The following is a 13386-nucleotide window of genomic DNA, read 5'->3' as shown; positions in this document are numbered from 1 at the left end:
ATCAGAAGTTACAAAAATTTGCAGAATATTTGTTGCAGGAAACCATATGTCTACCTTATTCTCTTCGTGAAAATTAATTTCCGTTAAACATTGAGAAGTGGAATTGAAGACGTACAATTTCTTAATCTCAAATTTGCGAACTTAAGTTGAAACCAGTTTTCAATTCATAAAATTGAACATCAAAAGTTACAAAAATATGAAGAATATTTACTATTCAACGATCGCAGTGCAAACTCTTTCGCATCGTACAGCAGCATTAAAGTTCCGCACAACAAAAGTACAAGAATTGAAAATTTGTTCAGTTCAAGAAGGTTGCTTCGACAGATATCTCACTGTCCTATAATCATTTATATCCAGGTCAAAGCTTTCAAGTTCCTTGCACTCTTGAAACTTGCTGTTCAATTATCCTCGGAGACTTTTATCGAATCAACATTCAAAATGAAATTTCAAAATTCTAACAAGACTCGTGACGTCGATCGAACGCTTCTTCAGTTGTACTTACAACACCTAAACCAAGCTAATTTCACCGGAATCCTTTCAATTACTATTCCCAGTCGCGTGTCCATAGGGACGCGCATCTCCGACAACGTTCTGTCGCTCGAAGACAATGGCAGCGGATAATGGCTCCGCGGGAGGCGTGAAAAATTTTCGGCTGGCGAAACTGACATTGATCCAGTCTGCTGGATCTTGGAAAGGAAGGACGCAGACGAAAGGGTCTGGAGTGGAGGATGAGGAGGAGGTGCCGATGGAAGAGGTGGTGGTCTGAGTTGACATTGGTCGTTGTTCGATTGCGACACTCACACAACAAGCTCTTGTTGTTCGTTACGTACGAGCATCATCATTTTTTTGTGATTGTATTTGTAACAGACGTCTGTGCAGCTGAGACAACGCCGCGTATACGGATACTCTGGCTGATTTAAAGGCTGTCACATGGAACATCTGCCAATGCAAACGCACCACTCAAGGTTGACGATCCCCACCGACACCGTCGCGGCGTTTTCAATAGTTATAATTTACTATAAAACGGCGAAACGGCCACGGTTACTTTAGACTTTTCACGCCCGGCATAGGCACATCCATGCACGAGGTGTGTACCAATATTGTACCCGTCAAATCACAAATCCCGCCTGTTCTGCGCTTACTCATCGGTTACCAGTAACGGAACGCACGCTGCAATACCATCCAGGACACACGATATGTTGAGCCACGCGACAATGCAACGCAGTCTCGTGATCCTACTTTGGATTGTCTACTGTAGCGACGCGCTCCCGCGAGTGGTGAGTTATGCTTCTCCTTATTTTCTTTCTCTTCTCCGTCGCCGGAAGGAACGACAGCGCGGTTATTAGGTCTATGCAAATGTTTCCGTCGTATTCTTACGGAGAATGTGTATGTACTTTTTTTTTTTATTACATTTATAAGTAGTCGCGAGAATACTAATGATATTGATGGTATATTCGGTACAGTTGTAAATAACAAGTGTGAAAATTGAAATAAGGAAGGGAATACACGGTGACTTTTAGTGTCGTCGATCTACCAGCGATGAAAGAGCTCTACCAGAGCAAATTGAAATAAGGAAGGGAATACACGGTGACTTTTAGTGTCGTCGATCTACCAGCGATGAAAGCTTGTGCATAGAGATTATATTTACATGCTTGCCATCTTCTTACATGTTTGATTCTCTTTGGATTCGTTTGTTTTTGCAATACCTACCGTACGTGTTACACGGAGTCGTGCCATTATGAAACGATTACAGGGAGTATTTTTATTTAAATTGTGTAGTTGCAACTTTAGAGTGTTAGTAGGAATTTTCATTGTTTCTGTAATACCTACGAATGTTAGTCATTTCGATATTCGTCCTCTGCTACTTTCTTCTTCTTTTAAATACACGCTGTTCTGCAAACTCAATGAAAATACTTAAAATTAAAATTATAATTTAAAATTTATATCATGGACGTAATAAAGATGCTTTCTAAAATTACGACGATATTGTGTAATATTTCAGGGGTGCTGGAATAAACGACAATTTTAGTTTCAATATTATTTAAATTCGTAATTCTTCCTGAATTAAGAATTCCATTGTATTAACTTAAATACTACTCAAGTTAAAAAATTTCTAAAACTTACGTCAGTCAAGAAATTAAAAAAAACTCTTCAGAGCGAAATCTGTAACTGTTAATTAATTATATATCGTCGATTCACATTCTGAAATTATTTCTCGTATACACTACCGGCGAAAAGTTTGGAATCACCGAGCATTGCCAGAAAAAAGGCAGCGACTTTGAGAATTTTTTATCATTCGAATCAATTAATGTGAGATAAATTGATAAATGTAGAATTGAGGTAAACTTCAAATCTAGAAAAAAATTAGCAGCAGATTTAATATCGATGAAAAGTGGGAGATGATTCCAAACGTTTGGCCGGTAGTGTAGATAACCAATTCGAACGACAAAAAGAACAAATTCTGAGAATTCTTTCTTTAAAACTTGTATCACGGACATGATAAAAATATTTTACAAAATTACGACGATATTGTGTCATTTAGCTTCAATATTACACAAATTCGTAATTCTTCCTAAATTAACAATTCCACCAAAAATATTCCTAAAATTTGTATCAGTCAAGAAGTTAAAAAAAAATTCTTCAGAGCGAAATGTTTAGCTGTTGTTTAATTATATATCGTCTATTCTCACTCTGAAATTATTTCTCACGTAGATAACCAATACGAACGACAGAAAGAACCCATCCGCGTCCGTTCAGATGTACTATAATCTAACAAGTGCTGAGGACGAGGGCCTAAAGCCGATAGATGAAGTGTCCTACATCGATTTCAATTCATCGCCGTCGATCGTCTCAAAGAGGCCGAACGTCTGCAACGACTGTGGTAACTAACAACGCTGTAATAAGAGCAACTGATTGCACAACTGTCATTCAGCACAAGTGTCCCTATTTTTTCCCAAAGCTGCCACCTAGTTTGAAAATAAAAGGGCGGAGTGGTTTGGCAGATAATTTTATTAAGGTCCTCGTTAGTTGTTGATGCTAAAACCAACTTTTAGTATGATACTCAAACGTAGAATATAAGGTGAAATTTTTGGTGTAAGAATGATCAAGGTGTGATATCAAATAAGGTTCGTAAGTATTATTGGTCATTTATGAAATTGTGAAACCTTAACTTCAACTTTTCGCTAGTTTCATTATTCCAAATTTAGAAAAATCATTAGTCTTTGGAATTGAAAATTCTTCGAATGCTGCTTTTGCAGTGTTTCCATTTTGGGATGATTTATTTGTTGGAAAATTGTTCGCGGGTTTGAAGAAATGGTAGTCTGTTGAGGAAAGGTCGAGTGATTAGAGGAAGATACGGTAAAATTTCATATTCTTTACCGTGGATTATTTTCAATAATTTTTCTTAAAATTTATCCGGGACTCTATCTGGTTTTCCTCTTGGTTCATTTTTCAATGAAAAGTCAGAAATCTTGAATTTTGCACACCAATGTTGAAATGTCCTAACATTTACATAATTTTATTCAAATGCTACATTCAAATTTAAGTTTGTATACAAAAAATTGCGCGAATGTCCCGATCATTCATCACGTGAGATAATATAGCAATGTCCAAAAAATTGTACTATGAAATTTTTTACTATTCGATTCTGAAAATTCTTTCCTCTTGACTATTGTGTACAAAAATTTATGATCGGGCAGAATTTAATAAGTATGTGGTATTGGCTCGTCAATTTCAGTTGTTGAAGAAACGATATTTAAAATAATGCCTGTAATACTAAAATTTGGTAGAAAATATTGGGCAACAAATAATATTTCGCTCATTATTATTGCGCATGCATTAAATTTTTTATTCTCCCTTTTTCAATGCCCACTTTTATATTAAACACCCAATCAGTACTTGTTTCATAAGTAGACTATAGAAAATGATTTTACTTGTTAAAGAATGATTAATTCCTTACGTTATATTTTTAACACAGTGAATTGTACATTACAAAGACGGACCTTAAAAGAGCAAATTAATATTTATGGAATGAAATGAGTTCGAAGAGAATTTGGTTAAATTACTATCAGGGTGGTAAAAATTGAAACGAATATTGGATTACTACTCGAAGAAGCATTTCGAAGTTACGCGCAAAGTATTCAACAAGACAAAAATACAAAAGTACACCATCGGGCAAAAGTTTAGTACTATAACTTTAATTAAAGTTATAAAAGAAATTTGTCAATTTACGTTAATATTGAATCTGCTACTAATTTTTCATAAGTTTCAAATTAATGTTCCGCAGATCAATGACAATTTATCTCATTTCGATTGATTGGAGTAATAAAAAATTCGTTAAAAAAAATTTCTTGAAATTGCTCACTTTTTCTGACAGCTTTTCTCTAACGTTCAACGTTAGGTGTAGCGATCCGAAACTTTTGGCCGGTACTGTAACTACACCTTATCCGTGTTACAAATTTGTGCATACCTGTTACAGTTTGTGGAGTAGGCAGGAAAACAAGGATCGTCGGTGGAAACATGACGAGCGTTTACGAATATCCTTGGATTGTTAGCATGACTAAACAGGGCGCGTTTTACTGTGCCGGTAGTTTAATCACTCGAAGGCACGTACTCACAGCAGCTCACTGTATGGAAGGGTGAGTATTATAATTGGGTGGTTCGGAAAGTTCATAGCGAAATGTAAGAAAAATTCAAACTGACGTATCCCTGTTTCTTATCGAGATAGCGACAAGTACCAAAAGGTGTTTTACTCGTTGGTTGAAGACGAACCCAACGCGCTCCTCGAATTATTCATAAGGTGAACGCGGAAGGAATCGCAGGGTGGTTCGGAAAGATCGTAGGGAAATTTAGGAAAAATTCAAACTGACGTATCTCTGCTTCTAATCGAGATAGTGACGAAAAACCAAAAGGTCATTTGAAGATGAATCCAATGTACCCCTAAAATTACTCCCCAAGAGAGCTATATTTTCGAAAATTCAACATCCACGCTCTACTATAGAAAATATAATTTGATTCATATCCATCTGCGTTCACTTTACGAATTATTTGAATAGTGCGTTGGTTTCACCTTCAACTGTCGAGAAAAATGCCGTTTAACTTTTATCGCTGTGTCAATTAGAAACAGAGATACGGCGGTTTAAGTTTCGCTACGAACTTTCCGAACAACTTAAAACATTGTAGAGTAAACAAAGTTAAATCTAATCTTGATTATAAAATTAAGTCAAGTTCAAACGATAAACTTGTATTTCAATCGTTTGATTAACATTAAACGATTTTATTTGATCTTCTTCACTTTTACTTTATTTGCCGGTGTTACGTCGAAAAATATTCTTCCCTGTTTAATAATAACGTTATCGCTTGTTGTTTAATTGTTGTAACCTTGGCTATTGCACTTTAAAGGTACTGTTTAAAAATTCTAAAAGGACCACTTAACATGATTGAAAACTACTGCAAACGAAGCCAGACCTATTCTTGTAGTGCTGACTGAAGTTCCATTGCTTTTCCCTGTTTCATAAGAAGCCTGATACACTTCTTCTAATTCCTTTAATTCTTTCGCTACGGCAAATTTTAATGCGTAACGTGGGTGACTAACGGTGAATTTTTAACCACGGCTGCAAAAATTTCTTATTTTGATCGGATCGTTTTGAAATTCGGTTTAATCAATCAAGGTGAAAGTGCGTAAAAAATAAATTTAAGTATTAAATTAAGGTGGAAAAGGCTTGAACTGCTTTCTAGACGCCAATAGTAATGAAAGATTTGCCCGTCTCTCCCGGGAATCCCGGATGTTCTCAAGAATCCCGTCTCTCCCGGGAATACCGGACATTCTCGAGAATCCCGACACTATCGGGAATCCCGGACATTCTCAAGAATCCCGTCTCTTCCGTGAATCCCGGATGTTCTCGAGACTCCTGTCTCTCCCGGGAATCTCGGCAGTTTCTAGACTCTCGTCTCTCTCGGGAATCCCGGCACTTTCGAGACTCCCGTCTCTCCCGGGAATCCCGGACATTCTCGAGAATCCCGACACTATCGGGAATCCCGGACATTCTCAAGAATCCCGTCTCTCCCGTGAATCCCGGATGTTCTCGAGACTCCTGTCTCTCCCGGGAATCCCGGCACTTTCGAGACTCCCGTCTCTCCCGGGAATCCCGGACATTTTCGAGACTCCCGTCTCTCCCAGGAATCCCGGACATTCTCGAGACTCCCGTCTCTCCCGGGAATCCCGGCACTTTCTAGACTCCTGTCTCTCCCGGGAATCTCGGCACTTTCTAGACTCTCGTCTCTCTTGGGAATCCCGGCACTTTCTAGACTCCTGTCTCTCCCGGGAATCCCGGCACTTTCTAGACTCCCGTCTCTCCCGGGAATCCCGGCACTTTCGAGACTCCCATCTCTCCCGAGAATCCCGGCACTTTCGAGACTCCCATCTCTCCCGGGAATACCGGCACTTTCTAGACTCCCGTCTCTCCCGGGAATCCCGGCACTTTCTAGACTCCTGTCTCTCCCGGGAATCCCGGACATTCTCGAGAATCCCATCTCTCCCGGGAATCGTTCTCTCCAGGGACACCTCTAACTTCCATGTATTCCTTAATACGCCAATACCTATGCAAAATACAACAGTACTTGTACTCATTGTTAGTACGAAACACTCATTCTAGGACGTTGCACAAAGTCCGTTTTATTCCAGGAAAGCAACCCAAAAATCTTACGCACTCATCCCATTTTCTATCGATACGTCAGTTTCGATAGAGAGGGTCTGGCTGGAAAACTTTCGTGAAAAAATCAACTGACAAATTCCAGGCACAAGCTAGTTCTTAGATATTATAGATTCTATAGGAAGTAAAAAGAATGATTCTCCAAAAAACGCCAGTGTTCTGTGTTTCGCGCGTAGCGTAAACTCTGCGGTGTGACTGAAACACTTATGATTTTGATGACAGAAAATTTGTTTGAAAATTTATTTTGCAAATAAATCGGAGGAATTTAGGTACCCTGTGGAAGTAGTTCACGAAATTTTAAACTATATACAAATTAGTCGTGTTTTACAGATCCAATACTTCTGTTACATTTTAACATTACTTTATCAATTTATAAATCAAATTTTATTGTTCATTTCTATTAGCTTTCAATTATAAAGAAACACTGAAAGTCTCTTCTTTCAATTTTCTCTTTCAACTTACGAGCATGAATTTATGAGCTCACATGCGACAAATATAAATTACAACGATATCGATTAAATCACGTTTGTTTACGAATATTTGATCCTTGAACGGTAGTTTTGAACTTCTTCCTCTCTATACACGTACCAATGTGTGTGTGTGCCTGTCTGTTATAGCACTTCCAATTGCTTCTTTAACTTTCATACATTCATTGAGCACCGAAGCTGTACACAGCAATCGATAAAACCGACGAAATGAAATCCTCTGCGATGTAAAGTCTCGTCTAAAAGAATAAATAAATAAATAAATAAAAATTGATGAATATGTATCGATGTACTTTAGATTCGACAAGAAAAACATCAAGCTCGTTCTGGCAGACAGCGATCGGCCACGTGTGGACAAAAATTCTATAACACGTCGTATTAAATCGGTCATTATGCACGAAGACTTCCACAAATACACGTTCAACAACGATATCGCTATCCTCGAGATGGATCGTCCGGTAGATGTGAATGGAATTGTGCGAACTGCCTGTTTACCCGAAGACAGTGAGTATGCTTCTGCTGTTTGATTTAAACACTCCTGTAATGGCACAAACAAGAAAGTGTGAAGATCTACAGTGAAACTGTTCTTTATGCACAATAGTTTCTTTAACTCTTTCACTGTTGCTTCGAAAATGTGCTCGAGAGTACGAGAAAAGAGGGAAGATGACTTAGAGTTTATCCGGTAAATTTTAACACAATCGTGTCTACGTTCTTCTGTTATTAAAATTTTTTTAATAAGTTCACTTCTCTAAGTAAAAATTTTTTCTGCCGTTTGATAGTTTGTGTTGTAACAAAAGAAAGAAAGTGTCAGCGGCGAGTTGCTAGCTGGAAAGAAGGTACTTCTTGTTCATTCTGATTTTTGCGCAAATGATTGGCGTACAACTTGACTTACCTAACCCTTCGACAGTTTATCCCGAGTGAGACTCGGACAGTGGATTAAATAACGAACAGTTTACCTCGAGAAAGACTTAGGATGAAAGTTAGAAAGGGGAGAGATATTGTTATCAGAACTGTAACGTAGGGTTATGTACACTGTGCTTCAAAAATAGTCACACTCTAATCCGTAATTATATTAGACTGTCAAAGGGTTAATGACTTACCCAACACATTGTGGTAAATTAATAAAAACGTTGTGACTTACTTATCACAGCTAAGATGGTGTCAATAGTGATACAGGTAATATTTGTATTGCTTGGATTTCTTGCCCCGTTGACAAAGAGTAATTATTACACGAGACTTGCACATCTTTTGCCAATGGTGAAAATTGTGGCGAATAAAAAGTACCACGCAATGTTTTCGTTTCGTTTGCACCTTTTCCAACGTTTCATTCAGGTTTAAATGGCATCGCAATGAGACTAACACGCCTAACAAATAAGTTCTTTACATTGCGATGCATTAGGGTAAAATGAGAGTTAAAATGTTGTTTTCATGGATTAACATATAGTTTCTGTCAATTCGGTAGTGTTCCTTTCATAGTGTACGATTTCGACAACAAATAAAATTTGTTAATTTAATGAAAATATATATATATCAAATTTTTTATAGATTTAACAAGAAACCTCAGGCATCTTCTCCCCAATTACCTTATATAGCCCTACAGTAGCGAAATGGTTAAAGAACGTTATTAAAGTCTTATGTTTTTTAAATATTTTATTTTCAACGTTAATCGAAGTCTTCTTTACTTCACAACTTTCTTACAGTACACGATATTAGATAATCACATAGGATCGTGCAATAAAATATAATCCGTGTACTTTGTAGAAGCCATTGATTATACCGGAGCGACAGCTACAGTGGTTGGTTGGGGTCGAACTGGCGAGACTGAACCCGTGAGCGATGAATTACGGAAAGTTAACCTGCCAATTTTGTCACAGGAGGAATGTGATCAAGCAGGATATCAGAAAAATCGTATCACTGAAAATATGTTCTGCGCTGGATACCTAGAGGGTGAACTCGACGCTTGTTCTGTAAGTATTTCTAACTGAATTTGGGGAAGTTTAAGAAATCCGAGAACTACCTACTCTCGTTCTACGCTGTCAAATATGAACCTAACGTAATTACTCGCATCAATTTGCAATTTTAAATTGTACATGATTGTAACCCTTTCGCGACGGCGGAACTAGCCATCGGTACGCCACTAACGAACGGGTCGTCGTGCCATTAGTGAACACCGTACGCATTAAGAGTGTCCTCGCGTTTTTTCAAATCTTAGAGGATTTCGTTGGAACAGCAGAGGACTTGAGGGTGTATCGGATAAAGGGAACGTTGTCATGTCGAGGCCTTGTTCTGTATTTTAAAATAAATCTTCACTTTGAGTTGTTGAGGCGCGAGCCAACGCGACGCGCTTAGTGGATGCCGGATATAACCGGCGCTACTCGCGAAAGGGTTAAGGATCTTAAATCAATCTTGAAGATCTTCGTACTAAAACCATATTCTTGCTAGTCAATGGAAAACATGGCACGATATAAATTCTTCTACACCGTGGAACAATGTTTCATAAGCTAGCTGAAACGCGCTTCAAAAGGGAAACGAAATATTTTCCTTAATAGTAACTGCACCGAGCATTTTTCATTATTAAATTTCATAATGGTATATTCCTTTTGGACTTTCTATCCTGTTCAAAGTGTTTTGGAACTTGAAGTTGCTTCGTTAACATCGACATCCAGTTACATTACGTGCATTAATTATAAAGAGAAATATATTTATGAGGAGACTATTCTCCTCTAGAGTTTAATTAGTTTTGTTTTGTAATTAGTAGTGTTTTAGTACAAAGGAACCGCAAGAGTTTTCGATATCAGCTTTTTGCACAATATTTATCTGTGTTTTAAAAACATTCGCTATCATTTTTAAGCGAAAATAATCAAACTTAACTGAATTATGAAATGATAAACTGAAGATAAATCTGTTATATTATTGGGCTGACCGGAAAGTTCGGGACGATTTTTAAGTAACTAGGTAAATTCCATATTTCGAAGCAACAGTTTCTTTATTCTAGCAATTTGGAAATTCCATTTTGCCAAAAATTTTGTTCTTTATTTCCTTTAATATCGAAATTTCCATCTCTAAATTTTGCAAACAATTCGCGAATAATTTCTTCCGATAGACTACCTTCTCAGTAAACATTACATACCTCATTTAGTGGCATTTTTCCCTTTTCGCTAAAAGAAAGACTTTAAGTATTGGAAAAGTACACTATTTTCATCAATTCTCAAAATATGTAGTATAATTCCGAGAATAGACTTTCAGAAGACACGTGAATTAGAAATCTTTCAGAATATATGCGAACTTCGTATATTTTCATCGAGCTTTATTTGTTCTAACGTATTCAAACACTACATACCTAACGAAAATCGGCAGGAACATTCCGGTCAACCCAATAGAACCTAACCTTGTCTACAATTATAATATTAATTTACTTCAAGGGTGACAGCGGTGGTCCTCTTCACGTGAAAGGAACATTCGGGCATTTGGAAGTAATAGGTAATACTATAAGTCACGACGTGCTATAATTAGAGGTGTGCGAGAGAACCTGAAAATGTCGCATTAGATCGGAAGGTCGAGATTCGAGAATATCGGGATTCCTGAGAATTTCGAGAACCCGAATCACGTTTCAAGACTAGCTTAGGATCCCGAGAATCCCGGACATTCCATCGGCACTATCGGGAACCTCGAAATTTTAGAGAACTCGTCCCGACCACGGAAAGAATTTCCCTCCCGATCCCAGGAAGAATTTCCCTCCCGACCCGATATTTTCGGGTTTTCGCACTCCTCTAAAAAACCCCACAACAATATTCAGAAGTGTACATTTAAATTGCTTTCTATATTCAGGAATTATTTCATGGGGTCGCGGTTGTGCAAGGCCAAAGTTCCCAGGAATCTACACGAAGCTAACAAATTATCTTGGATGGCTCAAAGATCATTTACACGACGAATGCGTATGCCCACCGCCACGTCGGTATTAATTGTCTATCTTAAAGACAGAATTACTCTTAAGAGAAAAATATATTATTCACCGATGTTTATATTTTACACTTATAAGTACGTTAAGATATTCGATGAAACAGTACGATCAGTATTAACGCGAAGTACATTTGGTAGTTGATTTCATTGGGTCTATCAGGTCTGTCTGTAAATAATTAGAGCCATCGTGAAATATCGTTAACTTATTGCAATTGTCCGCTCAGTTGCACGTAGTTGAGGTAATCTAGTCCAGTGTACATACATAAAGATGTTCCGATTTTCTGTGATGTTGTGTCTCGTGTATAAAACCAATTTTTGAATAAAGAATATGTTTATTAAAAACGCAACGTTACATGCAAAGTCTTTCACTGCAAAGAAAAAACGGTAAACTGTTGAAAAATTGTTCATAGAAATGATTTAGAAAACTACAGCAGCGTTAGGAAAGTCCGTGTAATACGCGAAGAAAGCTGAAGTAATAAATCAAAACTAAAATTTATTAATCGAGGGAAATTATTTGAACAAAGTAGATCGCGTAAATGTGTTGCGGTTAAACTTCATTCTTTCACACCTACGTTCTTGTAGTAACAACAGTTTTTAAACCGCAAGTAAATTGTAAACGAGCTAATTATTTTGGAGATAATTCTTCGAAATGTGTGTACATTAAAAACAAAAACGTGAAACTATCAAGTTCCGTATTCCGATTTCAAACTGGAATTCGAGATTTGATCGTGTTAAATCTGCTGATCTGACGTTCGAACGAAAATCGTTGGAAAGAAAATTTTCGTTGCGAAAGAAAAAACGGTAAAAACTAACGGTTTGCCGAAGGGTTGACTGAGAAAGGAGGCTGAAGATCACAACGAGATGTTAGATAAACGGCAGTCCTCGATCGAGATGAACGAGCGGTAATGGAAACCGGGTCACTAGTCAGAAACGTTTTGCTTTCAACGGTGAATGTGGGTTAGTGAAACTTCCAGCCGGTTACCAGTGGCTCCTCGTTCTTCCCGAATTGAAATGGGAGTGGCAGTTCTCCAAATTTATCAAATACATTTTGTCACGTTACGAAACAACGTAGCTTGTTTTACCAATGGGACAAGGGTGTTATCTACAGAAGAAAATCGCAATTTCTATTGTTTACCGTGGTAAGCGTGGAAGAGCTTTGATAACATTTAATGTTAAACAGGGAACAGTAATTCGTGTTTGAAGAATCCGAAGGTCTAATTTTGTAACGTGCACTCTTGGTCGTAAGTGTTAAGACACTTATTTAATGTGAACTAAATCTAACCAGTCGTTGGAAAATTATTCAAATCCAGAGAAAATTAGTCAGATTGGATAAGTCATACTTCATTGAGAAATTCTGAAAAAAGGCAATTTTCCCTTTTTTTCGTTTCACTTCCTGCGCTAATTTTCATAAAAATTGACATTTTCTGGAGAAGTGGTATTTTCCTTGAAACAACTCTAGCAATGTTTTGAAATATTAAAAGTGGGTAAATTTATCAATGGTAAAACTCGGTAACGAAGATATCTATATAGTTTTAGTATTAAGGCGACGAGGCCATGCTAACTTTGGTAAAGAAATATAATTTAAATCATGTAAGACTTTCTGTCCGAACATTATGGGTGACCTAATACTTGCGGACAACAGCGCAAGTAGGTAATTACATATTACTCGTAGAGAACAGAGGAAAAGACTTGGAATTTATTCTAAAAAGAAGACTATGAAAAAAGGCTACCTACCATCTTTACAACTTTAACGTAAAAGTACCAATTCCCGTAAATCTGATTTTATCAATATACAGTAGGACCCCCTATAACGCAGGAAATGTAATACAAATTATGTTCCACTGACATCCCTTTTTGGGTGAATTTTAATCAACTCAAAATTCCAAAATTCTTTCCTTTCTTTTTTTATCGCGTTATACAGAGATAGAAGCAATTTTTTTTATACGGAGTCTTACTGTATTAAATTTTAAATTTGCCCTTTAAATCGTTACAGACGTGACGATTGGTAGATAAAGAAGAAATTAAAGAAATAATAACGCGATCACGAAACGGTGAAAGAAATATAACATAAACGAGAAATTTACCACTAAAATGAAGTAACCCTGATAACTCTTAAAAAGGAAAACTCTGATTGCATGCCATAAAGAGCACATGGCGGTGAGGAAGCACGTATGAAGTAACCATGAAACTCTGATGGTGTTTCGTATAGCGAGGAACTTTTTTAATAACGT

The 13386-nt window shown here is 37.3% G+C and overlaps 1 protein-coding gene across 1 annotated transcript; it reads left to right on the top strand.

Annotated features, from left to right (window-relative positions):
* The first annotated feature begins 607 nt into the window (after positions 1–607).
* On the top strand, positions 608–11157 carry LOC108573618 (trypsin 3A1-like). The gene is made up of 7 exons (XM_017936082.1): positions 608–760; positions 2713–2881; positions 4478–4637; positions 7494–7699; positions 8957–9162; positions 10618–10675; positions 11024–11157. Exons 1-7 carry the CDS (start codon positions 608–610, stop codon positions 11155–11157), a joined length of 1086 nt encoding a protein of 361 aa, XP_017791571.1.
* Positions 11158–13386: the final 2229 nt, after the last annotated feature.

Source organism: Habropoda laboriosa, unplaced genomic scaffold (genome assembly GCF_001263275.1).
Source record: "Habropoda laboriosa isolate 0110345459 unplaced genomic scaffold, ASM126327v1 scaffold128, whole genome shotgun sequence".
Lineage (NCBI taxonomy): Eukaryota > Metazoa > Arthropoda > Insecta > Hymenoptera > Apidae > Habropoda > Habropoda laboriosa.
The sequence above is the reverse complement of the archived record's forward strand: the minus strand, read 5'-3'. Positions and strand labels throughout refer to the sequence as shown.